Source organism: Cygnus atratus, chromosome 2 (assembly GCF_013377495.2).
Source record: "Cygnus atratus isolate AKBS03 ecotype Queensland, Australia chromosome 2, CAtr_DNAZoo_HiC_assembly, whole genome shotgun sequence".
Classification (NCBI taxonomy): domain Eukaryota; kingdom Metazoa; phylum Chordata; class Aves; order Anseriformes; family Anatidae; genus Cygnus; species Cygnus atratus.
The window spans coordinates 135,964,398-135,992,032 of record NC_066363.1 but is presented as its reverse complement, the minus strand read 5'-3'; the positions used below and the strand labels follow the sequence as shown (position 1 = coordinate 135,992,032).

General features: G+C 41.4%; 1 protein-coding gene across 2 annotated transcripts in view; it reads left to right on the top strand.

The window, feature by feature from the left end:
• Nucleotides 1-4,586: 4,586 nt before the first annotated feature.
• CDH17 (cadherin 17) overlaps nt 4,587-27,635 on the top strand; it is a 37,572-nt gene continuing 14,523 nt past the window's right edge. Inside the window, exons 1-8 of one of the 2 annotated variants that reach the window (XM_035546319.2) lie at nt 4,587-4,747; nt 19,270-19,339; nt 21,875-21,973; nt 22,539-22,673; nt 23,945-24,083; nt 25,281-25,439; nt 26,025-26,224; nt 27,466-27,597. In XM_035546319.2, the coding sequence (XP_035402212.1) occupies nt 19,295-19,339; nt 21,875-21,973; nt 22,539-22,673; nt 23,945-24,083; nt 25,281-25,439; nt 26,025-26,224; nt 27,466-27,597 (909 nt within the window). In that variant the 5' untranslated portion in view covers nt 4,587-4,747; nt 19,270-19,294. Of the gene's footprint in view, nt 4,748-19,269; nt 19,340-21,714; nt 21,974-22,538; nt 22,674-23,944; nt 24,084-25,280; nt 25,440-26,024; nt 26,225-27,465; nt 27,598-27,635 lie in introns of those variants that run through there. The other variant, XM_035546318.1, reaches the window with a different exon arrangement.

Sequence of the window (27,635 nt, the reverse complement as noted above, 5' to 3'; positions counted from 1 at the left end):
GATCAGCTACAGCCCTTCTTCTCTCTGGAAGGACTTCATGGAGAAAGCACCCAGGGAAGAGATGAGATGGTAAGGAGGGTAAGTGCCGGGTGCTGCGCTTGAGTCACGACAGCCCCATGCAGTGGTGTAGGCTTGAGGAAGTGGCTGGAAAGTTGCCCAGCAGAAAAGGACCTGGGAGTGCTGGTTGATGGCCAGCTGGACATGAGCCAGCAGCATGCCCAGATGGCCAAGAAGGCCAACAGCTTCCTGGCTTATATCAGAAAGAGTGTGGCCAGCAGGACCAGGGAAGTGATTGTCACTTTGTGTGCGGCACCAGTGAGACCGTACCATGAGCACTGTGTTCAGTTTTGGGCCCCTCACTACAAAAAAAAAAAAAAAGATACTGAGTAGCTTGAGTGCGTTCAGAGGAGAGCAACAAAGCTGGTGAAGGAACTAGAAACAAGACATATGAGGAATGGCTGAGGGAACTGGGACTGTTCACTTTGGAGAAGAGGAGGCTGAGGGGAGACTTCATCACTCTCTGCAACCACCTGAGCTGTGAGGAGGGTGTCAGTCTCTTTTCTCAGGTGACAAGCGATAGGACACGAGGAAAAGGTATCAAGTTGTGCCAGGGGAGGTTTAGATTGGTTATCAGGAATAATTTGTTCACAGAGAGGGTGGTCAAGCACTGGAATGGGCTGCCCAGGGAAGCAGTGGAGTCTCCATCCCTGGAGTTATTTAAGAAATGTGTGGATGTGGCACTGAGGGACATGGTTGAGTGATGGGACTTGGTAGGTCAAGTTGATGGTTGGTCTTTTCCAACTTAAATGATTCTGTGATTCTATGAGCACTAACATTGTTTTAACGGCAAGATCCCCAGACTAATAAATTCTTGGATCTCCAAAAGTGCACCCTGCACTCATTCCTTGCAACATCTCTGAAGACTGCATAGCTGAACATATGACATGAATCATTCCCACATCTGACCCACAAATGTTTTCACTTACACAGGAGATAAGAGTCAGTGAGAGCTGAGCAGCTGCTTCTTCTCTGGGTCTTTTCTGGACTCACCAGAGATCATTGCTCAGTCAGGAGCTGCAGGTTGGGTGGTGTTCAGCACACTGCTGGAGCTCAACAGGTAGGCCTTCCACATGCACAAAATAATATTTAATAAGACTAGTCCACCTTGCCCGCAGTCCCTCTCTGTTCTAGTTCAGTGGGATAGCACAGGACGGGACATAACATGGTTTCTTTGGTGGTTGTCTACTCGTTGGACCCAGGCGGTATTAAGTGTGTAGTAGCACCACATGTGGCATCCTGTGTTAAAGTTATGCTAAATATCACAGTGCTGGCCATACTTCAGAAGCACTTTTAAATGTGGGAGACTCTGTGGGATATTTACACGTTGACCTTTAGGCTTGTAAATGTGGCCTCCTCCAATTAAAACAGGCATATTATGTCTTTCACTATGTTCCAGAAAGCCTAGAGACATTGAAATTCAGTGTATTAATTGTGATTTTAGCTGTCAGACAGCTGAAGGACAATGCACCCACATGACAGCACACCAGTCCTGTGTAGCTTGCTTTGCTGCACCAGCAGTCTCGTCACCTGGTTAATAATTTGCTGAGAAAATGGTTAGTGTAGCACACTTCCTCTAAGTTTTGAAAATTATGCCTGAGTAATTTTACAATCAAATGATTTTCTCATTTCTGCACTGCTCCAGTGCAGTGTAAAGGGAGCTCAGTGGCTGCTTCTGTGGAGGTAGGACCTCCAGCTACACTGAGCTCCCTCTGACACTGTATGATTTCTGCTGAATTAATAGTTTGACTTCCACTGAAGTCATAAGTGACCTCTCAATAGTTTTCACATGGCCAGGATGATATTTTTGTGTCTAAATTCCTCGTGTCCAATGTGACTTTCAATGCAGTGTGCATATTTCTCTGATTCACAGTTTTGCTCTGAAGGTGGTCGGGATACATTCCCCCTCTAAACACTATTGCATAACTGAGTGATGCCCAGTTGGATATTTGCAAGCCTTGCCACCATATCATTTTAGTCACTTTTTAGTTATATTTCTGGTCTCCTGTGCTATCAGATTTTCTTCCTCCCTTTGATGCGATCTTGTAGCATGAACAACTGCATCTGCTTCTCTCCACTTGCTACTGGGGCTGGGATGCTTCCTTAGTGCTCATGGCAGCATTTTTGCCACCACTGGTACTAGTGTCCCAAACTTTTAATGTCTTCCCTAGGCCAGCTGCTCCAACCCTTTACCCATGTTTTTTTGCCTTTCTCTGTTCCTTCTTTAACAGTATCCCACCTCAGAGGCAAAGCCACGGCAGTATGTGCTATTCAAGACGCTAGGTTTTAGTTAGTGACAAAACATCTTTTTATTTCCTGCTTTCAGTACCCTTTCTGATTAGACCCCAAGGTGTTTTTTTTGTTGTTTTTGTTTGTTTGTTTGTTTGTTTGTCATTTTTGGCTGTCGTTTTATACAGAGACAATTATTTCAGTCAATGATGATGTGTCACCTAACATCTTTTTGCCCACTCACTTAGATTTTTCAAAATCCTTCATTACAAAAAATAGTTTTAATGTAAATTATACTCTATTTAAAAGTACTGTGCAGTTCTTTCATGCATTACTTTGAAAACAACTAGGCAATTTGTACTGTACAGTTCTTGTCCTAACCAGAGGCCTAAACATATGTTTGGTTGCAGGATACAACTCCTGTATTCTAGGTAAAATAAAACTTGTGTTCATAAGGATTATTGGATCAAAATCTTCTTGCAGATAAAAATCTTATATGGAAACCTGAAAAGAATTGTCAAGTTGGTAAAAGGCAGCTCTTTCAGTCCTACTAGTGTCTGGCATTATGTCATACACGGAGCATAAAGAGGGATGCCTGCAGTTAGTGTTTGCAATGTTTGCTTAAGAAAGTAGTCCAACTGATGTAACTCACACTAGTGGTATCCAGAAAACTAGACTGTGTCCTTTCAGGGACAGGATCTGTTGTTTCACGTGTGTGAGTAAAATGTTATGTCATTCTCCCAGAGGAATAGGAAATATGTCATGGTTTCACATGGTTCATCAGATACTTTCATTACGTGTGCTCTTATCTCTGTTGGGTGGGACCTGGAAATGCTCTGCACTTTGGCGCACGCTGAAACAAGATATTGTATTGAAATGAAACACAGACTTCTCTCTAAACGGCTCATAGCTGGAAACATGTTGGATGAAGAAAAAATTACATGTGCAAGTATAATTTTCCATTCAGGTTGTATGGGCAATCTCTTCTCAGCAATAGCTTGCTGTCCAGATTACCAAAAGCTATTTAAAATGCCTAGAAGCCATGAAATAGCATGCAGATATGCTAGCTGACTCACATTTGCTTTGAAAGAGTAATTTCATGCACAGAGTTTGGTTGGAAAGAGGCCTCTCTGAGGCTACAGTGACCTCGGGGTTAAGGACGACATCTTAATTTTATTCCTGATCCTACCCTTTCCTTCAGATCCAATTATAGCCAGGCCACAGAAACATGTATCTAAGTTTGCTCTCTGCAGAGAACAATATTAGAAATATTGCTTTAATTTCTAACCTATATGGTTGAAAGATGTCATTTTGAATGTCTTCGCAGGACTCGGTGCTACCTGCTGCCTTTTGGCAGAAGCAATAGGTGGTCTCCGGCCCTGCCAGCCCCCCTTTGCAGCACAGTGCCCCTGCTCTCCAGGAACTGAAGGATGATAAAAAACATGGGCTCTGTAACAGGGAGGCTGAGGACTTCTGGGTCTGCCAGCTGGGAGAGATCCAAAAAAAAGCTTGCCCATGGTCCAGCTCCATATCCAAAGGGCACTACTTTAATAGCTCCTACCTGCAGTATTTCATCAGCATGGTGATTGAGCACTTCTATTTAAGTAGAAGAGAGAAATGGCCATAGTGCTTCTAATGCATAAAGGGACTCTTGCTGGCTATAAATACTTGGCTCTAGAAGGTGGGATTTGCTGGGAGTACAATACAGACTGTGTGAAACATCTGCATCCCTGATAGATGGCACCTGCTGCAAATACAAGTTAATAATGACATGTTTTTGCTTTCTAGAGTGGTAACCTGGAGAGGAAGGATGCATATTTCAAGGCCTGCTGTGGGAATCAGAATATTTTTGTTACAATAGTCTAGACTGATATATCATATATAGAGAGAGGAAACACTTTGGCAGAACTGCAGCCTCAGACACTGTTCAGGCTCCATCATTGTTCATTTACCACAGTGATTTTGGCTATGTTTGGCAAAGTCTTTGCCAAAGTTTACTGAAATACAAGTAAACTAACAAACGATCTCTTCCTTCTTTAATTAAAAAAAGTTTGCATGACTGCAGGCCATTGTATTTAAGATACATACATATATAGAATTGAGAATTTTGACCCCTGAAATTGCATGTCTACAGAAGCCACATCATTGACTGCATGCAATGTGTATTTAAAGCAGTTACAAAAATATTAACCACATTTACAGAAGTAGAATATTATAGTCAGCTGTTGACGCATGAGCTAATGTCAATCATAAAAAACAGTCCACGTATAGAAAGTGAAACAACTTCAAACCTAACTAAGAAAAAAATACAGTGTTTTAACAGGACTGTTCATCGATCTGCAAGGGTTTTAGTATAGGAGCAAACAGCAGAAGCATCCCTGCACAGCACCTTTGACAACCCCTGAGGACACAACCCACAGCCACCATCCAGCTCTGCCTGGTGAGCTCTTGCCTCCCTGAGGTGTGTAAGTAACACCAATGCCTCTCCCTTCCTATTGCTTCTTCCTCCGTTGTGGTCTTTGCTATTTTGCAACAGGACTTTGCATCAAGTTATCAGCAACGAACATGCAGCCAAAGGTGCTGCCCAGCTGCCAGGCCACCACCTAGGTGGCCTGATGCCAGCCCTAATGGTCTAATGACAACTGTAATGGTCAGCTGGAAGATGTTCCCTGCTGGTCCCTGCCTGCTCAGTGAGCAGGGCATTTAAGTAAATGATTACAGTCTCCTTGTCAAACTGGTGAGCAAGCAAGGATCTTGAGGGCGTACAAGAAGTACTGCTGTGTTTGGAAAGAAAAATAAAGGAGTGAGCCAGTGACCTGTTGGCTTTGAATTCTCCAAAGCCAGTATAATTAAAGCCCTTGAGAACATTGTATTTTCTTTCTTTTGTTTTTGCCTTTTTTTGCCTTTCTCTTTTGAGTCTTCCCTTTCTGAGTGCATGTAAATGACAGTTAGATGTGTCTTGGAACCCTAAAATAGCCGGTCAGAAATTTTCCTTTATGCCTATAACAATAGTAACACAATGATAGAAGTGATATAAATTATTTGAATTAGTAGCAACACACAGGGCCAGCATCTGGCTCAGAAATTATATGGCAGCAGCAGCAGCAGATGAAGGGGACAGCAGACTTGCTCCATGCCAGAAACCCGCTTAGCTCGGTTATGCTGGCTCCTGTGGGTGACAACAGTGCCCAGGATCCCACCCATACGGCTGGTCCCTCATGTTCCTCCTCAAAGCCCTCTTGTCCTCAAAGCTAAATTCTCTTTCTCATAAAATAATGTACCAGTCATGTATCCAGAAAGTTTGTTCCTCCTCTTAAATAGCTTTATTATTCAAAAAAAAAACCAAACACACAAAAAAACCCTGCCATGTTTTTGATTGTACCAACCAAGAGAACATCCCCAATGATCAACTAAACTCTAGCTTTCAACAATCAGAAGAAACCACCATAAGTCTTGATAGCAGTTGTAATCTGCTTGGGCTTCATGGAAATTCACGATTTTGCATAGATCCTCACATAATAGTCACCGTTGTCTAAATACAGAAGCAAAAGTCAGCTACAGAAATTCCCAATGCTGTGAAAATATATTTCTGGGGGACCTATGATAAAAGCTTTGTTGTGCTCTTTATTAGATTGGGTAAAAATTAACAACAAAAATTTAGAACACTACTCTACATGTATTGAATTTTGCTAAAGATAAGAAGTAAAGTGTTGATATTAACCATATAGAGAACTAACACTTACAAATAGATTAAGATCCCTTGCACTTACACATTATACGAAGGCCTTGACTCTTTATAACAAAGACAATAAAGGTATGCTATGTAAATAGAAGTTATTTAACATTTCTGTAGCACTCCCTCTCATGTGTCAGTCACAGCATTTCTATTATGTCAAATACTTGTGATTGCTCAACAAACTCCTTTCTATTCTGCAAATAACCTGGAGCATGTCTACATAAAAATATACACACATAACTTCCATAGTAGCTAAATATTAAAAACAAAGAAAAACGGACCTAAAAACATCAAAGTTGACCTTCATTCTTGGAGTACAACTGAAAGTCTGCAAATGTGGCATATTTCAAACTGGATTCCATTATCAGCCAAAAAATAAAGAACAATAAACAAGGAAAATAAATTTGCTTGTCTCATCCTCATTAAGGTTAATTTAATAAAAAAATTCAGTGATATGAGGTAAGAATAAACAGTACTTTGCAAGAATTAACTACAAAAATTCTGTTATAGTCAAACTTGCATATAACTCAGAAGTCTAGCTTTTATATTCACCTAAAATGCTATAGCATTGTCAAAAACTGCTTCTTTTGGTATGCCTGTTTCCAATACATAACCAGAATATAAAATACTATGAATGTCTTATGTTTGCATATTGCTTTTCAAGTTGAGATGTTTCTGGAAGCAAAAGGGCTCTTACTTAATGGGGATTTAAAATAACCTAATTTGCATTTTTAAAGTAAAGATTCCAATCTTACTTAAAAAATAAAAAAAATAAAGTTATAAATCAAGATAGAATTAATAAAAGTGTCAACGTCTGACAAAGGTGGTCTCTCAGTTGACGCTGTTGCAGTTTCAGAAAGGATTCCTCCTCAGCTGCCCACTCCACTGGTAATTGCTGTCTTCACAGCAGAGCACAGGGAACATGTCCAAATGTCTCAGACTGTGTGGCACAAAATGCTGCATAGTGCTGTAAATGAAGTTGACATGAACATAAAATGACAGTGTTTGCCCTTAAAGCAGCTGAGGCTTAAAGGGAACACCCTGCCTCCAGCGCAGCTAGCTGAGATGAGGAGGGTGCACACAGGCACTCACCTGGGAGTGACTCCCTAAAACACTACCCAGACGTGATGGGGCATTCCTCCTAGTCAGCTTTTCTCAATTTCTAAATATGGGAAGTAAAATATTTGTTAGACACATTTGCACAAGTAATGAACAAATAAAATGTTTCCAAAATAAATAGAAATATAGTTAAACATAGTTTGGGCAACAAAGAACCACCACTCCCAACGTTTTTTTTAAAAAAGAAACAACCAGCTACCATAAAGAGCAATGCCCTATACTCCTTCCACCTTTCCTCTCTGTGATCTTGTCACAGTAGATTGCACAAGTATCAAAGCTGGACGTGCATTGCTTCTCTTTCTACATTAGATGTTCACTCTGCTCTTTAATTTAGCAACAAAATTGATTCATAAAAATTTACTACTGGTACTACTGTTTCATGAATGCAACTCAAAGTCCTTAGACTGATAACATTTTTTTTATCCTTTAGATTACCTAAAGATAGCAGCTAAATATCTCTGTAGTTCCAACCAGCAAGCTAATTCATTTGAAGAATACATAGACAGTTCAGACAAAGCTGTATTTTTTTCTTTCAGCACACTGTGTAGAAACAATCTTACTTTTTGTTTTACAGCTCCTACAATTCTATGAATATGTGAAGTTTCCTTTTGTTCAAAAAAGTTTAAACTTCATAACTGTAAAGACACCTTATGTGTCACACAGCAAAAGGAGAATACAGACACTCATTCATGTTGTTCTTATTAAGACCTTTTTAAGCCTTTCATTGTATTTTGGACCTGAATTAAATTTTTTGAATTCCTGGAATTTGTGAAAGGGAGATGACTTTTCTTAAAGATATATTAATCCAAGTCTGCAACATGCTTGGAACTCCTAAAATGCATAATCTAAATGTGAATGTACTACTAACCATTAACTGATATAATTTCACCAATATTCCAAGAACTGTTGTGTCCACTCAGCATTTACAGGCGATACATAGAAAACAAGAAGTTCAAAGTGGCAAACTATTCCTCTCAGGCAAACTATTCCTCAGCAACTTTGTTTTATCGAAGTGCTGCTGAAGTGTGCTGGTCTCCCTTTAGACTGGGAGGAGACTACACGCCACGGCAGTGAGCTTGCTAGGCGCCGGGCACTTGTTTGTTCAGCCCTACCCTTCTGTACCTGTGCTGTGGGAAGTAGCTGTATAGAAAGGAAATGCAAATCTGAAGGAGACGAGAGATGATGCTGTGACCTGAGCTGATTGCAACACTTTGCTGGAGCATTTGGGTTAAAGGAAACAGCTTTGCACTTTTGTTTCTTCATTGAAACCTTTAACCCTGTGGCTTGGCTCCTTTGAAAGAAGTCTGAGTTGCCTTTCTTTTGTCTTTGACCATGAAATTAACCCCTGAATGCAGAACATTTCATTCTTTGCAGCTTTGGTGGTCCTGTATTGCTGTGGTCTGGGTTGTATGTTGACACTGGCAACCTAGGCCAGCACCATTTCAACTCTGCTCACAGGCATTGCGATGTTAAAAGGACGGTTTATCGTGTGGCTGTGCTAAGCTTGAGAGGCAATAAAGCCAGATATAGCTCTAAACTCATGGATTTAGCCTACTGACTGCCCTTTTAACTTGAAAGTTAATGAGACGTGCAAGTTTGAGACTGGGGAAGAGCATTAAGTCATACTATTTCGTAGAAGAGTCAAGCAAGCAGAGGTGTATATTCAGGGAAGCATTTCCATATAAGTCACAAATGAGGTAGGGAAAGAGCTAAAATGGTTGCACTGCAATCTTCAAAATTATGGAAGAACTGAACATGAAGTACATAAACTGATAGCCCAATACCACAGCTATTTAGTCACAGAAGTAGTCCCCTGGGGTCCCAGCTTGCGTATGGCGTGCCAAGGAAAGCTGGTTATCCACTGTTGGCAGAAATTAAAATTATGTGGTATTTATGGCATTTTCTATTCTAAGCAGAGGAATTAGTCCTTTAAATAATGTTCATCGTAGGTGGCTGCAACACAAAATGTGCACGGTCCTCTTGTGCAGACAGTAGGCCTTATCTTCTGGTGGCTCATCCATGTGACTTGGCCTTGATCACAAAAGTAGGCAACTGAAATAAATGAGATTATGTATGTTTGGCTTGGCCTCTAATGCATGTAAAATTTGCAATGGATACAAGTGAGTTTCAGCGTTGATTCAGGTTGGTGATCTGTGCCATATATTTTGACTCTGAAATGAAATTGTCAGATCCCTAAAAGGCTCGTCTCCTTCTAGCACCTCTTTGGGAGTGCATAATACTTTCAGTGGAAGGCACTGATGCGGCTAGACCTTGTGGTCCTGCTGAAATGAGAGTAACAGAACTTATTTGTGGCATTTTTTCCAGCAGGAATTACATTTATGCCCATCTGGCTGTTCCTACTGAGAGATATGCACTAAAATGAACCTTGAATTTAGACATAACATACCTTCACTGCTAGTCAAAATCAATGCAAATATTCAATCCCTAGCTACAAACTCCTGCTCTTTTCAAAGTCTTTATGGAAGCCAATTTAGCATTAGAAATGCTGATATTATTTAGGGAGACATACTCTGGGAACTCAACATCACTAGCTCTTGATGAGCTGAAGTTTGCTGCTTTTCTCCCTGTTACAGTTGCTGGTACTAATATGCATGAGAGATACTGTACTCAAGGTACCAACTAGTATCTTATCAGGCTGTAAAAGTCCCACCCAGTAATGTAAAGCAGTGTCATCCTGAATACTGCATACACAGAGGAAAGAAGGGCTAAAACCAAGGGAAAATGAGCCAGGACTACCTGATCCTTGTTTAGGGAAAGAGTGTGATTTTTTTAACCCATCCCAGAAGAACAAAGCTGATTATAAAGAATAAAGCTGAAGCAGTTCTGTTTTCACTGGTCAAACAGTCAGTTTCTTACATTTGTATTAGCATGGCAACAATAAAACCCACCAGTTAGATGACCCATCAAACTCGAGGTGAGGGTGTTGGACTGATCCCCTTGCTGCTTATGCAGCCTGGGCAAGGTGAGAATCTGTGAAGTCTGAGAGGCAGAAACTCATTTTGTATTCAAGGGTGTGCAGGTGGGGGAAAGAGAGAAAAACGACATCAGCTTCCAGCTGCAGAACCAGGGCCCAGTTGCTTGTGCTGGTGTTTGAAAGATGTTTTCATTCAAAGGACAGGTTTTCAGGCTTCCAGATGAGCTGTGGAACATGTGGTTGTCTGGCCACTGCAGACGTGTGTGTGTAGTAGAGTGTATTTCAGTTTGGTTTATCTTTGTACATCAGTCAGCACAGGATATGGTGATAGTGTTTTTTTCAAGAGGTTGAGAAGCAGACATAACATTTCTGAGGACCCGAAAAGGGAGCTGAAGAGCACCTAGGTCCCGCTTCAGTTTGCAGAGCGGAGTCTTGGCATCTGGGCTCTGCTCCCGGATTTATTTCTGTTTTTTATGAAGTGGTTGCTATCTGTAACATCCAGACAGCAGTGTATGTGATCACAGTGATAAACACAGCCCTAGAGACTAGATTGTTTTATCGTGCTCATTTCAGTGTCCTACAGGTGGGCATATTCATTCAGGTGACTGAGTGCTCTCAGACCATCTGCTTCATGGGTCCTAAGGCCACCTGCATTCACATATGTGTTTGAACAAGCAAAAAATTTTGTCAGCCTGCCAGCTTAGTGGTTGTTTCTTGTCATAATATTGTCTTGCTGTTTTCTAAACAGAGTATAGCTGAGAAAGGACTCTGGTTTCCTACTTGTTTTTGACACAATGTTATGCTTTGTATTACATTTTGAGCCTTGCAAATTGTGGATGTGTCTTTGTATGTATTGAATAATGACCAAAAGATTTTTTTAAAAATTCTTTCTTCAACATTTATAGCAAAAAAATCTAATTTTGAAAAATGCAGGTCATAACTTCTAACGTATGTGCCACTCCAAGTCCCCTTGAAAGAGGACACCATCATTCTGAAAAAACATGAATTTCCCTGTGCTTCAATATGGAGTGCAAGTTTTAAACTCCTTTGGAGGTCTTGCAATGAGTAGTGTAAACACAAGTAATCTCTAGAATATGCATTGTTTATTCCAGAAGAGATATTTGGTTCCATTATGTCATTGCTTGCATGAAGAAAAAGGGAAACTAAAATCTATCATCTTGACCTGGGCAAGTTTAATAGCCCAGGAGTTTAACAGCATTAGCTCAGCAACTAACAGGGGCCAGGGCCTGACAGCAACGAACAGAATTTCACAATGGGCCCCCTGTTAGCGATGAAGAAGTCAAGCTCATGTGCTCGCTCTGTGTGCTGAGGGAGAGGTCAGACATCTGTGCCTGGTGAGGTGGGGATGTAGCTGGGAGCACAACATGTCTGGGGCAACAGCTGCAGAGCTTGGGCTGACTGATACCTTCAAGGAGACACTCCAGGAACAAAGGTGGGGATGTGCTGCCTCATCAGAGACAGGCATGCTGCTGATTCGGCTTCCACCTACTTTATTGGTGGCCACATGTACTTATAAATGAAACCAGCTTCAGATATCTCCACCCATGTCATGGCTGGGATTTACTCAACTGCAGTGTATCATCAGTATCAGCGTGAGCTGGGAACAAGACACTGCATGGGTGAAGGGCTGCAGGAGGAGGTGGTTAGGCTGAGATGCAATGGTGGCCAGGAGAATTTAATCAAAGTAGCAGCCACGGAGTCCTCCAAGGATAGGCAAATGAAGGTGCTGGAGACATACAGCAGCATCAGCGAGACAGAACAAGCCCCTCAGTGTGGTAGAAACAGGCTGCCAGCTTCCTTATGAAGGAAGGACAAAGCCTACATTTCCCAGCAGATGGGCAATTCACATAGACAGCTCCAAAGAAGAAGGAAAGCAGAAGACATCTCTGTTTCTGAGATAGGAGGGCTTGGAGGGGTGGGGACACGATCCTTTTAGGTACCTCACCTGAGCTCCAGGTGGTCAGTTACCAGCTGTCCCAAACAGGCACTAAGGGTTTGGCCAAGAGCTAAGGGGTGCAGTTCAGAACTGACTACTGACTTCAGGGAATAGGGATGATTCAGGTAAGGTTTTCATCATCTGAGGCACAGGCATTATTCAAGGGCTAGTCAGAAGGACATACCTGCAAGGCCTGTCATTTTGGTTCTTTTCATTCATTTCAGTGAAAAGTGGTTACTACACACTCTCTGAAATTCTAAATTGAAAAAGTTTATGGAAAGCATCCTCAACTGATGAGAACATTGCAGGATTTTTTAAAAAAGGTTTATTCAGTAATTTGCAGTGTGCTGAAAGGCATACTTTATCACTTAAATCAAGTCAGCAGTCTCTTCCTCAGTTATCAAGTACTTTGTAACTGTGAATCTCATGTGACATTTTTCATAGTGTATACTGACCCTTTTACTAGTACATTAGATCAAGTTACTCATAAACTGCAGTTGAAAGTCTCAATAAATACATATTTCTGTGTTTTTGTTGGCTGAGTTAGCAAGAAGAGTTTAAACTAGGATGAAAGGGAGGTGATAGTGAAACCTCACAGTACGAAAATTACACTGAAAACTTGCTGAATAGTCAGTGCTGTCCTTTGTTCCTATCCTAACGTGTGCCTACATAGTTAGCCCCCCTTATTTCCTTTACCATGTTGCCTCTTGTTAGGGATTAGACGTTAGAAAAGTCTCACTAAGAGGGTGGTGAGGCAGTGGCCCAGCTTGCCCAGAGAAGCCATGGATGCCCCATCCCTGGAGGTGCTCAAGGCCAGGCTGGATGGGGCTTTGGGCAACCTGGTCTGGTGGGAGGTGTCCCTGCCCATGGCAGGGGGCTGGAACTGGGTGGGCTTTAAGGTCCCTTCCAACCCAAACCATTCTGTGGGTCTGTGTGATTCTGTGGATGACTTAGCTCATTGCTTACAATACTGTGTCCATCTGATCTTCCCAGTTAGTGTATTTTGTCCAAGTTCCCTTTCCTCAACGTTATATCCTGTACCATCTTATAAACATAAATTATCACAATGTGGACAGGGATCTAAACAGTAGAAAGGGCAAGGCTGTGCAAACAGAGTGAGGGATATAAAAGGAAGGCCTGAAGAGCATCTTAAAGTAATGCACAGCCCCGGAACTCTTAATATGTTCTGAGGATTATGAGAAGCATGGAGACTTGGCTGAATAATATGAGACTGGACTGTTTGTATAGAAGGGTAAAGTGCTTCAGAAAGAACTGTTAGGAAAAGAAGTGAAACATTCATGGGGATGAATATATTTATTTTGAAGTCCAGAGTACAGAGGATAGGGGTGATGTAAGTGTCTGGTAATTATAACATGATGAGAGTCCACAATCCGTGTAAACAGAGAGAGGGAACAGGAAAAAATAACAATGAACTTGAAAAAATAAGATTTCTATAAAATAAGATTATTGATAAGAAGGATTTCATAGGAAACAAGACAACGAAGAGCATTAGTAGGAATGACTATGTCTCTGTATAAATGAAATAAAGGGCATAATATGTTCCAAAGAAGAAATAGTATTAGGAAGGGAAGTAAGAATAACCTACTCGGTTAAACCAGAGATCTTCGGTGACCTCAAGCTCACAAAGGAAGCATAAAGACAGTCATAAGAAGGTTACACTACTAAAAGTAAGCAGATAGCACAAGCAAATGCAGGCATAATTGGAATTACTGAGGTGCAACTACCAGCGTAGTGAAGATACCATTAAAAGTGTTATAAGCAAAACATAAGTGCTTCGGTGAGAGTTGCATTGCTCAGGGAATATTGTTTGTAGGAGCCTGTCCTCAGCAGCATCGGGAAGTCTTGCCTGGAGAATCTGGGGCACAGCTCATCAGGAAAGGCGGAGGGGACTGAGCAGAGGACAATGATATGCATAAGCAGATATCTGGAAGTACCACAGTGGATTACCTATAGAGACTAGGCGTGGCCATTGTTTGCATTTTTTACAATCAGGGAGGTTCTGGGTGTAGCTGGTTCTGCTTCTGGAGAAGTGAAGGAACTAGATGACTAGAAACTTGAGATCCTTTCAAGCATTATTTTTCTACACTTCTTTTTCCTACACTAGTGCATTTTGACACGTATTGATGATGTGAAATTATCATGCCCTAAAAGATTAATAAAAAAACCGCACATTTTCTAAACAAGCAGGAAGGGAAAGCAGCTGAGGTCAGGGAGTTCTCGTTAGTTTTGGAAATTGAAGTACATGGAGAGACATGAGGTGAATCAAAACAAAGAGTAAAAGTAAAAAGACAAGAAGGCAAAATGAAAAAGGAAAGAAGGAGGGATGTCAATGCTGATAAATGGGAAGAGTAAAAAAGGATGTGACTAATGAAATGGGAAGAGTTGTTTCTGGAAAAACTGACTCGTTGAACAATGATTCACACAATAAACACCTGGACACTTGCCTTCTTTTCATCAGATTTACTCAGAGAAGCAGCTGGCTCAAGGAACCAATCTCAGTGCTCAGTTTCTTCTTGTGATTTTATCAGTGGCACCATGTTATGACTGTTGTAAAGCCTTAAGTGCTTCTGGACTTTGTAATGCTTTTGACATAGGAGATTTTTCTTTTCTGTGTGGCTACAACCTGTAAGCAGTTGCTCTGCAGCTGGGAAATTATTTCACCCGGAGAAAGATGCTCAGGGAGAGCAGGCTCACCTCTTCCAGGAGCTTTAAAAAATGTATGCATTCAATTAAGCGTATTAGGTATCTTAAATCTGTATTTAAAGTACCTCACTGCACTTCTCAATAACAGCACATCCAAGTAGACTCTCACATTTTAAAGACAAATGTTAAACTTGTTTATGTGACTCTGACTTAATATATGTGACTTGACTCGGCATTTTTTAATGAAAAAGAGGGCTAAAAATGATGTTCAGAACCTGTTTATGTGATTTTATTTTACTTTAGGCTTAATTTTGAAATGATTGGTCATTCATGTTCAAATAATATACAATTAATCTGCATGTAAGTCACTTAAAGTCAACATATTTCCAAGAAAGTCCAATTCCCTCCCACTTATTATATTTGCTTTGAAATCATTAACAATGACTTCTACTGCTTTAGTGGAAACTGTTGTTTTTGAGCTGTGCTCCAAAGATAACTCACTGCTTTCAGGCAGCTTTTGAGAATGTCTGAATCACTCTGAGTACGTGAGCAAATGGAGAACAGTCGTGTTTGAAAGCATGCTGAAAGCACTGTCTAGATGTTTTTTTGTTCCTACAGAAACAAATGCTGTTTTCAAGAGAAAAGTGTGATCTGGAGTAGAAACAGAAAGCTCACCCTTCCCAGAATTTACACCTTCCAGCTGTAGTTGACTCTAACCGCTTCTTTCTTTGGATGCATAATCCAGAAAACGCTTAATGCACTGCACAGATAATTAAACAATGTTCAAGAGTAATTTAACATACTTAGGAAATTGAAGCCAGAAGTTAGAACCTGGATAAAAATTAACATTTGATGAAAGAATAAGTCTGTTCAAAACATCTGAAATAAGCACGATATTACAAAGTGAGTTAGCAGAAAGCAAAGCATCATAAGGATTACTATTTTTAAAAAACTTCTATTTATTTCCAAATATGATTTAAGTGTAATGTATTTTATTTATTTTATTTTATTTTAATTTAATTTAATTTTATTTTATTTTTACCATAGACCTTTACAATCCAATTGATTTCAGTTCCCCTTACTATAGGTACTTGAATTCACAGAGTAGCAGGCATTGGTTACCCTGAAGGGCTGAAAACCTAAACAGACATAAAAGATGACACACGAGGGAAAGGTATTATTACATCCTTAATGAGAGGAGCATCTGGAAATGGGAAAATAGAGTGATTTGCCCAAAGTTACCTAAAGTAGATTTGCTGCAGAGCTCAGGCAGAATTTGAGCTCTCTGAGACCACGACTGAAGAATTATTCTTACAAACAGGCCGAGTCCTCCCCACGCACAGGTCTGCTGTGAAAACAAGTCACGTTTATGTCCAAAACCTTGTCTTCCACATGCAAACTATCCCTGTGACTGGCAAGCAGCAGACATCTCCACCTGAGGCCCATGCCGTCTCCTTGCTACCTCCTGTCCAAAAGGACAACTTTCGCACTGCGGCTCCAACCTGCACCCTGCATGTTCATTCCTTGAAACCCCACTGAAAAACTGGATTCAGAGAGAAAACCCCAAAGGACATAAAAAATACTGAAGGCTGTAAATTATCTCAGAGCTACACTGCTTCCTTCCGTGGCTGCCATTTCATACCACACCTAGTCATTAAGAATCAATAATTCTCCATGCTGTTAATGTTTGAGCCACTGAACCTCTAGGGCGAGTCTCAGAAACTATAAACTGTGTGGAGAAGCACAGGCAGACACTGCCAACCTGCACAAAGGTGAACCCCACAGATGAAAGAAAGAAGTATTTTTTAGACCGAAACAAACTTTTCGTGTTACAGGTAAGGGATGATCTAGCTGTCATTTCACTGCAAAATTGTAAAAGCTGAAGCAAGGGGTTTGCTGAAGGCTTTGCTGGCAATATTAGAAACTCAGCTGTCCTTGTAAAATGGATGACTGCTGTGCTAAGGCTTAGTCTGGTTTGTATTTCATTTGGATCAATTTCCTCTGTTTTCGCTTTACTGAATTTTAACATCTGAAATCAATCATTTAAAGAAAATCAACTTTTTTTTTTTACTTTTTTTTTTACTTTTTTTTTTTTTTCCCATGGAACCAAATACTTTTGATTGTTCCTGATCTTCAACCTCTGGGAATATTCTTTGTTCTCTGAAAGTTTATTATTGAAAGTCGCTGGGATATGTGTATGCTGGCTATGCTAGAGATTTCTGTTCAGGCAGAGGAATCAGAAGGGATTATTAGGGATATAGCAGTGAAATGAAACAGAGAGATGAAGGGGAAAATATGGGTCCCGTCCTCAGCCAGATCTCAGGCTGCTTTTAGTTAAGTTGATCCTATTCTAATCCTGAAACTGTCTATTGTTGAAAACTTTTGTATGAGTTTATATGTACTGAAACTCTATTCTGAGTGACAGAGGAGTATGCAGTTCAGGGCTCTGGTCCTTGGCAGTGCCATGACTCGGTGGAAGCTTCCCGCCATACAACAGTGGGCACTGAAAACACCCCAGACATTTGGGGTTCAGTTCAAGGGCTGATCAAGCCACTCATCATGGCCATACAACAGGCACTGTAAAGGGCACAATATTAGGGCATGATATTTATATTCAAAGTGGAACTGTAAAGGCACTTTACCCACAACCCAAGAAATGGCTGTATTTCCACTGCTGCGCTTTGTAGTCTGTTTTGGGCAGAGACTCCTGGCCAAGACACAGCACAGATGGACAGCCACATGAAGGAGTGCATTTTCCAACATTTTCTGTCCCCTGCACTAAGGCCGGACATGTCCCATCTATAAATTTCCTCCTCACCACGGTAGGTCTTACTGCCTCTCTTTTCCTTAAATCTGGACTATAGTATCCCCAGACCTCCCCATACCCTTTTTGCTAGCCTCTTGCCCTCCTTCCCCCAGTACTCTCAATTCCCATGTGTCCCACCACTGCTAGCTGGCCAAGGGGCACATATGGACATGTATCTCCCAGAGGGTCAGATGAAACCACTCAGCTAACCTCTGGGTGCATACTGCAGCCTTACCCAGAGAGGGCATGGCTTTGGGTCTTCTGTCCCACCTGCCACCCCAGATCAACAAAGAATTAGTTTTTCAAGGTTTCTGCCCGCTATCAAATGCAGTTGAAACTGGCCAATGTATTCAGAAGGTGCCAGGAGGAGAGGGGAGGTTGTGAGACAGACAGGAAAAGAACCAATATCCATACACTATCTAACTGCAATATCAGCAACGGTTCAAAGTATCATTTCAGGTGGTTCAAAATGTCTTCCCTACCTCTCAGTCCTGTTTCTGCCAGATCCCAGTTCCTCTGGTTGCAGGCAGGGTGGTGAGGGACCTGATCAACAGCAGCAGTGCCAGGCATATGCAAGGATTTCCCCTTCAGCCCTACTGTCCAGACAAATATAACGATCTTCCTCATCACCGCTGGTTTCAAAGGAGTGCCATTTTATTTTCTTCCAGTACCCACTCAGGTAGCTGCTGCCCATGGGAAAGAAATAATAATTTCAAAGGGCTTGATTGCCCTTGATGAAGACCTGCTCGGAATGGGATTTGCAAGACAAGGTCCCGTGTCACATACTAAAATGACTGCTAGAGAAAACAGCAATGTGGGCAACATTTTCTATATTTGCAGGTCCTATTTTTGGTCAGCCATTGAGGAAAGAAAAGTTAAAAAGAAAAGATATGCTGGAAAGCCCAAGCAGGTGGGCATCTAGAGAGAGCTGTGCCTCCACACTGTTCACACTGTTGTTTTTTTTCTCTGTGAGTGCCTCCATGGGCTCCAGGGGCTGTGGTGGCTGAAGGATACCTGTAGGTGTGAGCCAGCTAGCACGGAGCACCATGGAAGACATCAGCACTGTACACCAACCTCACCTCTCTCCAGAACCCGCCTCAACCTTTGTCTTAAAATATAGAAGTAACAAGAAAGCAAGACTTAATTTCTGAGGAACACATTTTGTTTGCAGGAGGATGCAATATCAGTCACTGCACTGTGTGCTCAGCCTTTTCTTTTTTTTTTTTTTTTTTTTGAAAATCAGGTTCCCTTGAGGTAGGCAGTGCCCCTTGGACTTGGAAATTTCATTTCCAGTAGCTGGGTTGTTGTAATGGGTGCAGAGGCCTATTCCCTCTGCCTCTGCAAGCCTCATTGAAGGGATATTTTTCATAATCAGAAGATGGGGGCCTCAGGATGGCTTCCACAAGACCTTCAGCTTCCTGTGGTTATAATGTTCCCTGTGAAAGTGTCGTTGCTTTCAGTAAAGCAGAAATGAAAACAGGGCTTGTGTGACACTGGTCAGCTAAGCAGCGAGGCTGCATGACTTGAAGTTTCGTGATGGCTTTAACTTCTTTTTGACAGCAGCTGAGGCTCTCATGGGACCTCTGGCAGCCTAGGGGACAGGCCTGATGGGCACAGCCACCCAGGACGCCAGTTCTGTGCCCACTCCTACTGCCCTAGCAAAGGGCAGCTGGTTCTCCAATTTTGGGAAAATTTAGCTGTAACCTCTACGCACAGAGTTGGCCAACTCTATAAGGGTTAACTTGACTTTCACATCTTCTTTGCAGGTGCTAAAGCAAAGCATATTCCAGTATGTTTAAGCTGCGTGGACTTCAGTTTCTGCTTGTCATTCAGTGGGTGAGTTGTAGTTTTTCCTTCATTTATCTAGGAGCAAACAGCAAAGGTTGCCCAGGAGCCTCTGAGCTCCAACCTTGAAGGTGCCTGGCAAAGCGGCTGTAACCCTGGGTGCAGGAGGACATCCCAGCCATGTGCGTGGTCCCACGGCCAAAAGTTAGGCAGCCATGTCAATCATTAGAAAAAAAAATAAGTTAGAAGAAACCAATTTATCTATTTTGACTCTTGTAGTTCCTCCTTAGATACTACTTTTTTTTTCAATAGATATGTTTCACGCTAATTACAATTTTAAAATACTGCAACAAATCACCAAAAAATGAGGACATCTACATCATCCTAGTGCATTGTTCTGCTTTATGATCCATACATGTGCTGCATCTTAAATACATTCTAGAACATATAATGGCATATGGTTTAAACCATGCATATTAATTATTTAATCTCATTATTCCATGTATGTGAATCCCTTCTCAGAGGATTTTCTTAAACTGAATGTATTAATTATGCTATTTATGGACCTCGTCTATTAAATTCAGTAGATTTACAGATGTTTCTAAAGGCTTCAGTGACAGCTCCTGCTTTATAATTGAAATCAACAGCAAAGATAAAAAATGAGTCAAATTCAATTCTATGAAAAGAATGCCTTAAAATACGGAGGACCTGGGACTGGGGCTGATGTGCAGCAGCGAGCACCTCTGTGCCTGGCAGTGCCAGTCCCCATGAAGCCACACCACAGCCATTACAGCTGTCTTCAACTGAGCTGTCAGCCAGACACAGGCCAAGGAGTAAACCTTAATTCCCCTTCAGGCCCCTGAGGAGTGATTCATGCGGTAGACATGCGTTTGGAAATATTTATGGTCCACATAAAGTAATTTTAATTGACAGGAAGAGATATCTTTTACTTGCTTCACAGCCTGCACTTTGAACCTGGTTTTATGGTGTCAGCCTTTGTTCCTCCATGGAGGGGCAACTCCCCCTGTCAAACATGACCAAGAAAAACCTCTCCACAAAATGGCCCTGGGAAAAAACTCCAGGAGATTTGTCCTCCTCCAGGAGCCAGGCTGTGCCCACCAGTGCCACGTGGGTCAGATCCAGGGTCCTGCTAACCTTGTATCTTGACCCTGGCAGAGACGACCTGTCAACATTTAGTGAAAAAGCAAAGGGTAGCCATAAAGTACACTTTTCTGGTATGCATAGCTATTACAGGGCTTTTGGGGGTATGCTTCTACTGTCATTAGCATTCACTAGCATCCTTCCCCCTCCCCTCACAGCTCTTTCCCCAGTTCTCACAATGTTCTAGTTTTCCCGTTTGCAGAAAGAGTCACAAACCCTTGCAGGCGAAGAGGGCAAAATCTCTGGCTATTAATAAGCAAAATCTGGCATTATTCAAACGCAGCTTGTGACACACACACACAGAGCAGTGCTTTAGGGTAAATTGTGCTGAACTTAGCTATGTTTTTGTCATAGCTGGAATTAAGTTTTCCCTTGGTGATATGTAAGCTGTGCTTTTCTGTGAGAGGCCAAATAACTGTCTCAGCAGCAGCAGGACCAAATCCAGGGGAAAAGTCATGCAGCAGAGAACAGGCACTTCCAGAGCCTGACTCCATAGAGTAGTGGACAGTGTGACTATGGCTCTCAGGATCCATACAGCAGAATAAACTCATTTTTCCTGTGGAAGAAAGGGAGGAAAACCCTGTAAGACTCTCAGCAGAGAGTTTTATCTCTGCTGCCTAATGACGGAGCCCTAATTCTGGCAGGTGGCTCTTCAGCATTTCCAAGACCTCAGGGACCAGGAGAGAACAGTAGAGGTTTAAGGGATTTTGGTTTTGCCATTTCAGAAGCAGGCAGATTGTTTGAACTGTAGGCTGAATTGTCTTGTATGCAAGAGCTGCTCTAAGAAACTTATTTTTGCCTTTCTTTTTTTATTTGGAAGCAAGAACTGCCCTGAAACACCAGGGCTTTTAAGAGTATGTCTGGAGGTCTTTGGGCCCTAGGGAGGGGTTGGCTATAAAACGCATGAAAAATTTGCCAGAAAAAACAGCCTGTGAAGGCATTGCCAGCTGGAGATCAGTAGGACAGTAGTAGAAATTACAAGGGGTGCATCTGCAAGTCCTCCCCTTCTCCAGGTGGGGTGCTGGGTGTCCCAACACACTGGTGGCCACAGGATTGCACAGCTCCTGGATGGGACATGGGAGTGGTCCAGAAACGCTTCTGTGAATTTCCTCTTGCTCTTAGTCTACCTTCAGCTCTTCGGTGTGTCTGTCTGCTCTTGAAAGCAGATCAAAACTCATTACGTAGTGGTTAGAAAAGGGCAGGACACAAATGTGTTTTTTTAAATTAATCTAAAAATAACACTGCCTTTAAAAATGGGTGCATGTTAAAGAACTATGAGATGTTCAGTGCAAGTGCCTCTACTGTTACACCAGAGCAAAATAACTTGCAAGAGGCTCAGTGATGGAGAGTTGCTGTGTGTGTGTGATGACAACAGACATTCCTCAGCTGCTCTTCTCCACCGTTCTCTCTTTTTCTCTCTCACAGGCTATGTGCCAGAATCTTGGGGACCTGAATTTAGCTGGGCCTCTGAAAGACATGAATTTCTCTATTCCAGAAGGTGCAGGAGTACGCCCCATTTACCAGGTAATCAGCATCTCTTGGTATCCACTCCATTCAAATTGAAGTCTCTACATGCGAAAAACAGGAGACAAGCCCTTCTCTCAAACACAGTTTAGGGGCAAAACAGAGATTAATAGTTCAGGGGTAAAACAGAGATTAGTAACAGCATTCCTTGAGAATGGGTTTCCATGCAACTTGTGTCATCATTTTCCTTAGTCTCTGAGGTTTTCTTCCCAAAACCTTAACCACAGAAGGACAGATCCAGCTCCTAGGCAAATGGAGGATGTGTGTCATTTTTTTTTTCCGTTCCCATGCTCAGACAAAGTCCTGTCCTAAGCAGACGTTTTCTTTGGAAAGAAACCACAGTTGGGATTTCCTGCAGCATTCAGGAAATAATGTGAAAAGTTCTCTGTTGCAGATCAGAAGACAGCAGAATTGTTTCAGCAGGCTCTTGCAATATCATTCCTCCAGCCAAATGCACTGTTGGCAACAGGCTTTAAAAGACACAAAAGCAAAAAATTCTTTAGATTATGGTGATAATGCTGAAAAAAACCCAATGATTTTTCCCTCTGATTTTTCCCTATACTAGTTCACATCTGAGTCATCTGTGATTTTCAGAGCAACTGGTGAAAAAGATGGAATAATTGACATTGTGCCAAAGACAGGAATGCTGTATCTCAATGGATCTCTGGACTGGGAGACTAAAGCCGTGCACAGGCTGCAGGTAAAAACTCAACGAAAAATAAAAAGGAAAGGTTTTTCATATTCATCTTGCTAGTTATTCCTGAAGACTGGTAGGGTGAATTCCATGGCTAGAATGTGAAAATAAACTATTGTCATCTATTTAGAAAGGTTATAATCTATTTAGTGACAAATGATGTAACTAGATGACATTTAGACACAGAAGTACAGACCTAGCCTCTGTTAGATAGCAGCAGAAAGCTGTTTGGAGATATCCGGGACTATGTGCTTGTCCTGTTATTATATTCTTTCAATGAAGACCTTAGCATGAACACTGCTGGGAGTGGGACAGCAGGTACGCAGTATTTTTGCCTCAGTACAGCCTTGTGCTCTTCTTCTATGTCAAGAATGGCATTGCCTTTTTTTCTGAGGCACTACCAACTGAGAAGGAAATGATCATGAGAGGATCAGTGTCTGAACAGACAAAGGACACGATAATGTTTTAGTTAGCCCTAGTTATCTTTCTAAAGAACAAGATGTCTAGCACTTCAGGTTTAGTAGTTTCACGTTCTCAGCTCTAAAGCACACGTGGATTGGTGAAGTATTAGAGAGGACAATTTCCTAGCCCCAGAAGTTAACTCTAAACTTGTGAGTTCTTTACAGACAAGAAGAAACAATGACAGAACTGAAGAATGATCCTTGGTGAGGCATAAATAATCATGATTTGATCTATTGTGTGCAAACAAAATAAAGTCCAACAGACATAGTATATACTTGATGTTTTAAAGTCAAACAAATGAAAAATGAGAAGTCTCATTATTCGGAACAAAAATATCATCAGAACTAAGGATTAAGTTTTATTAACAAATCTTTGGATCAGCCTACTCTTCTGGTTGATGTTAACAACAGTACGCTTGAGTCCTCTATATCATGTTGGGTTTTCTCCTTTTTCTTTAGAAAGTATCTATTTCTATTTAAAGGAGATCTTGAGGTTTAAGCTATGCAAGAGTACAGGTAGTCTGCTGAGGCTGGAAGTTAGAAATTGCCGTCTGAAAATTGTCAGTAAATGCAGGAATAGGTTATTCTGTTTTGTTGACGTTACATACTATGGTGAACCATCATCAGTGAGATACTGTGGTAAATTTGTTCTTGTAGATGGAGCCACCCAGTGATGGCTCTCACCAGATTTGCATGACAGTAGAAATTACTTTGCATTTGACAATCATTTGATTGTCATTTTCATTTAGGTCTTTACATCTCAAATTTATCTATGTGAAAATAATTATTTGTTGTTCCTTCTTTTTTCAAATCAAGGTGGAATGTCTGGATGAAAATGGAGATGTAGTGAAAGGTCCATATACTGTGACAATATATGTTGAGGATATCAATGACAACCCACCAAAATTTGACCAGCCAACTTACACTGGAGTGGTGAGGCAAAACTCCCGTGCAGGTAATAATCACAATAATTAAATTCTTTAGTTAATAGGAAGTTAGATAGATTAGTTAAACAGTAAGATAAATTGGATGCTATACTTCAACAAGCTGAAAAAAAAGAACAGTTTTCCCTCCCACGGGATTGTTCTAAATAAAGGTACAAACATGTACAACAGAAATGAAAGTGCAAACAGGTGACCACTATGTGGTGTAAAGGGATGACTATATTTAGAAATATTTCAAAGTACTTCTTGTTTTGGAAGTACTGTTTAATAGAGAAATATAGCTGCCCTCTCCATTGCACAGAAAACAACAAACAAACAAACAAACAAAAAACATGCTTGAAGAAGTTTAAAATTTAAAGGTTGCCAAAGATTATACAGACAGACAATGTCAAGAACATGTAAGTCCTTGCACATCAGTGAAATAAAAAGCCAGTGCATAAGTGGGGTATGTGTTTATGACCGATGGTTCTCAGAACCTGGGGTGAACATTAATATTTACCAGAGAGGCCTGGGTTATGGATTGCAGTAATCCATTCCAGACATAAGGAAGAATCAAAAAGCAGTTTGAGACCTACATCTTGGAAGTGAAATGAAGAACTCAGCCAGATGCTATCACTGTGACCATGGAATCAAGAAGAAACTTTCACTAAAGAATGTGCATATAAGGCTCCATGAGGCCAGAAAATCATTCTGCAATATTTTAGCGTGTACTTCAAATGCATCCAAGTTGAAAAGATTTTGAATGTTGCATGGGTGCTCAAAAGGCAAAAATGTGCTTATTTTACCGTGCATCTCTATTTATTTTTTTCATTGTGTGACTGTTCCTTTATTTACAAGTGTGCCACAACTGTGCGTTTTTCTCAAGGTGCTCGGTGTTGAACTGCCTTGTATAAGGACTGTGAAGTGTCTTTAAAGTAGTAAGAAATACCAGGTGTGGGCACTCTGGCTAGTAGATAGCTGCTCTCTGAGTTAGCTCTGCCACTCCTGCATCTATTGTTCTTCACCCCTATTGTGATCCTAATTAACAGATAAAATGGACACAGGCTATGTAACCCCCATGCACAAGTATGTCTTACCACAAGAGCTGTGTTATGAAACAACAGCAGCTCACTGTAAGATGACTTCCCTGCTTGTGAGCTCTGCTCAGATGGGCTATGTGTTGAGGTTTCAGTCATCTCTTACAACTGTTTCTTCTCTAATCCAAACAGGCAAACCCTTTATGTATGTCCACGCCACTGACCTAGATGATCCGACAACCCCCCACGCACAGCTGACATACAGCATTCTCCACCATTTTCCCAACCCTTATTCAGAAATGCTTTTCCAGATTGATAGTGAAACTGGAGCAATCTCACCAAGTAAGACAGGTAAGTCAAATTACTCATCTGTCAAAAAACAAGCATGAGTTTGGGGGTATACATAGGAAAGAAACAACAACTCTGATGTTAAATTCTAAATAAACTCAGTCAGTGGGACATACTCCACAGAGACCCTGGTTTTGGTGAAGTTTCTTTATGTTTCCCACCAAATTCAAGAGGAGTTAGAAGAAATGGAGACCAGGATCTGAAAATATGTTGAGAAGACAGATAGATCCTCTGACCCTCTGGACTACACTGAGTTAGATCCTGGGGTTAGTTCTCTTCCTTGAAATCTAGAAAACCAGAAGCATTAATATGAAAAATGTAGAGAAAGGTCAGCCGGCTGCATAATCCCACATAAACTGCGATAATTTAAAAAAAATATATCTATAACTTCTGCTAGGCCTACTATGTTGTGCTGCATTGTTCAGAGAAGCCAGAGGAAGCAGATTGTTGAGATTTGGCACAGAGGTCTATCTAAGGAGTGATCCCGGAGCAGATGTAGAAGCAAGATACATGTAGGAGGCAATGGGCAGATGAAACACCTCCCCAGGCTCTGCTTCATTTTCTCACAGCTCTTTGCTCCGTCTCTAGGCTCCTATTACTTAGACCCCCAAAAGCAGGACACCTTCACACTTGTTGTCACCGTGAAGGATATGGCAGGGATGACAACAAACGCTTTCACCAGCAGCGCCGACGTGATCATCAATGTGAAGGAGAGCCTGTGGAAGGCTCCTGCCACCATCTACATTCAGGAAAACTCAACCAAAACCCACCCTGTGAACATCAGCCAGGTAGGGCCCTTGGCCACAGTCCCTGCAATGCTCCTCAGTGCCGCAGTTATTTTCTCTTTTCTCACGGCATTAAATAATGGATTCTCCAGAAGGACTTTGGCACCTCCCAGTTATTTTTCGTATGGTATCCTTAGGAAATGATTTTTAGGACAGGTCTCATTGACATATTGTTAGGATGAAATAAACGGTTTGACGGGAATAGATAGAGCCAATATAAGCATTAGAGTGACTAGACTTTGTCTTTCAGTTTGGAGAGGCTGGTGGCATCACCTGTGTACAATAATATTCCATGGACAGAGGAAATTTTGGAAAAGGTCATTTAGGTTAGCTTCTTCTGTCTACAGAAGAGCTTGTCAGGTGTCCAGCTCCACTGCAACCCTGTTGTGAGTAGTTCCCCTTACTCAGAGACATCTTCTGTGGCCAGTTTTGTGTGACACAGTGAACCTGCCATGTCAAAAGTACCTAGGAAAGATTTGAATAGCCTCCTGCAGCTTCCTGCATTCCCATGGTATTTCTCTTCCTCTGTTATTTCATTGGGCAAACACGAAACATTTTGCCTGTAACTGCAGAGTGGGAGTGATGTATGTACCAGTAAATATTAACCAACAGGCCAACAGCCTTTCAGAAATGTTTGACTTTGAAAACCACCTTGGCACTGGCACCCCCAGTGCTGTGATCCCCTGAGCATGGCGGGATTCCTTCATTAATTTGGCAGCCTTTACTACATTTAATTTTATATCTCAAGTATCCCACTGAAGATTCCCTGTCACAGACTTTGAGGCATATAAAGAGCTTCCACACACATATGTGCACTTAGGTTCTGGATATTTGTTTTACTGTTCCACATCACAGAATTAGATAAAGAAAAAAAAGAAAAGAGGGATAGGCAGTGTAAGGAGATGGAATAAATTAGCGTCAGGACATTCAAATAGTAATTCCTTCTCTTTTACCACCATTTACCTTCACAAAACCCTTCCACAAAAAGATAGGCATAATAGCCCATCCTTGACAGCTGGAGAAACTGAGATAAAATGGCTTCACCACAACAGTTCAGAGAGCAGGGATGGATTATTGGTCTGGTTTTCTGAGGTTTATCCCGAGAGTCTGCCAAACTGTTAATTTTCTGGTTTATGAAGCTAACAGGAATGCAGTCTTTTCTGTTTGTGGCCCAGAAATGATCCCTGTTAAATCTCAGTCCACACTTGTGACTTCCTATCCTGACTTATTTTTGTGTTTTTTAGGTGCACTCAAATGAGGCAGATGTAATTTATGAGCTTTATGAAAAAGAAAAGCTGGCCAGACTCCCATTTTCCATTGATCAGAATGGAGTTATTTATGTGACTGAGCCATTGGACAGGGAAGAAAAGGATGCTGTAAGTAAACATGCACAACCTAACCGATGGGAGGGAGC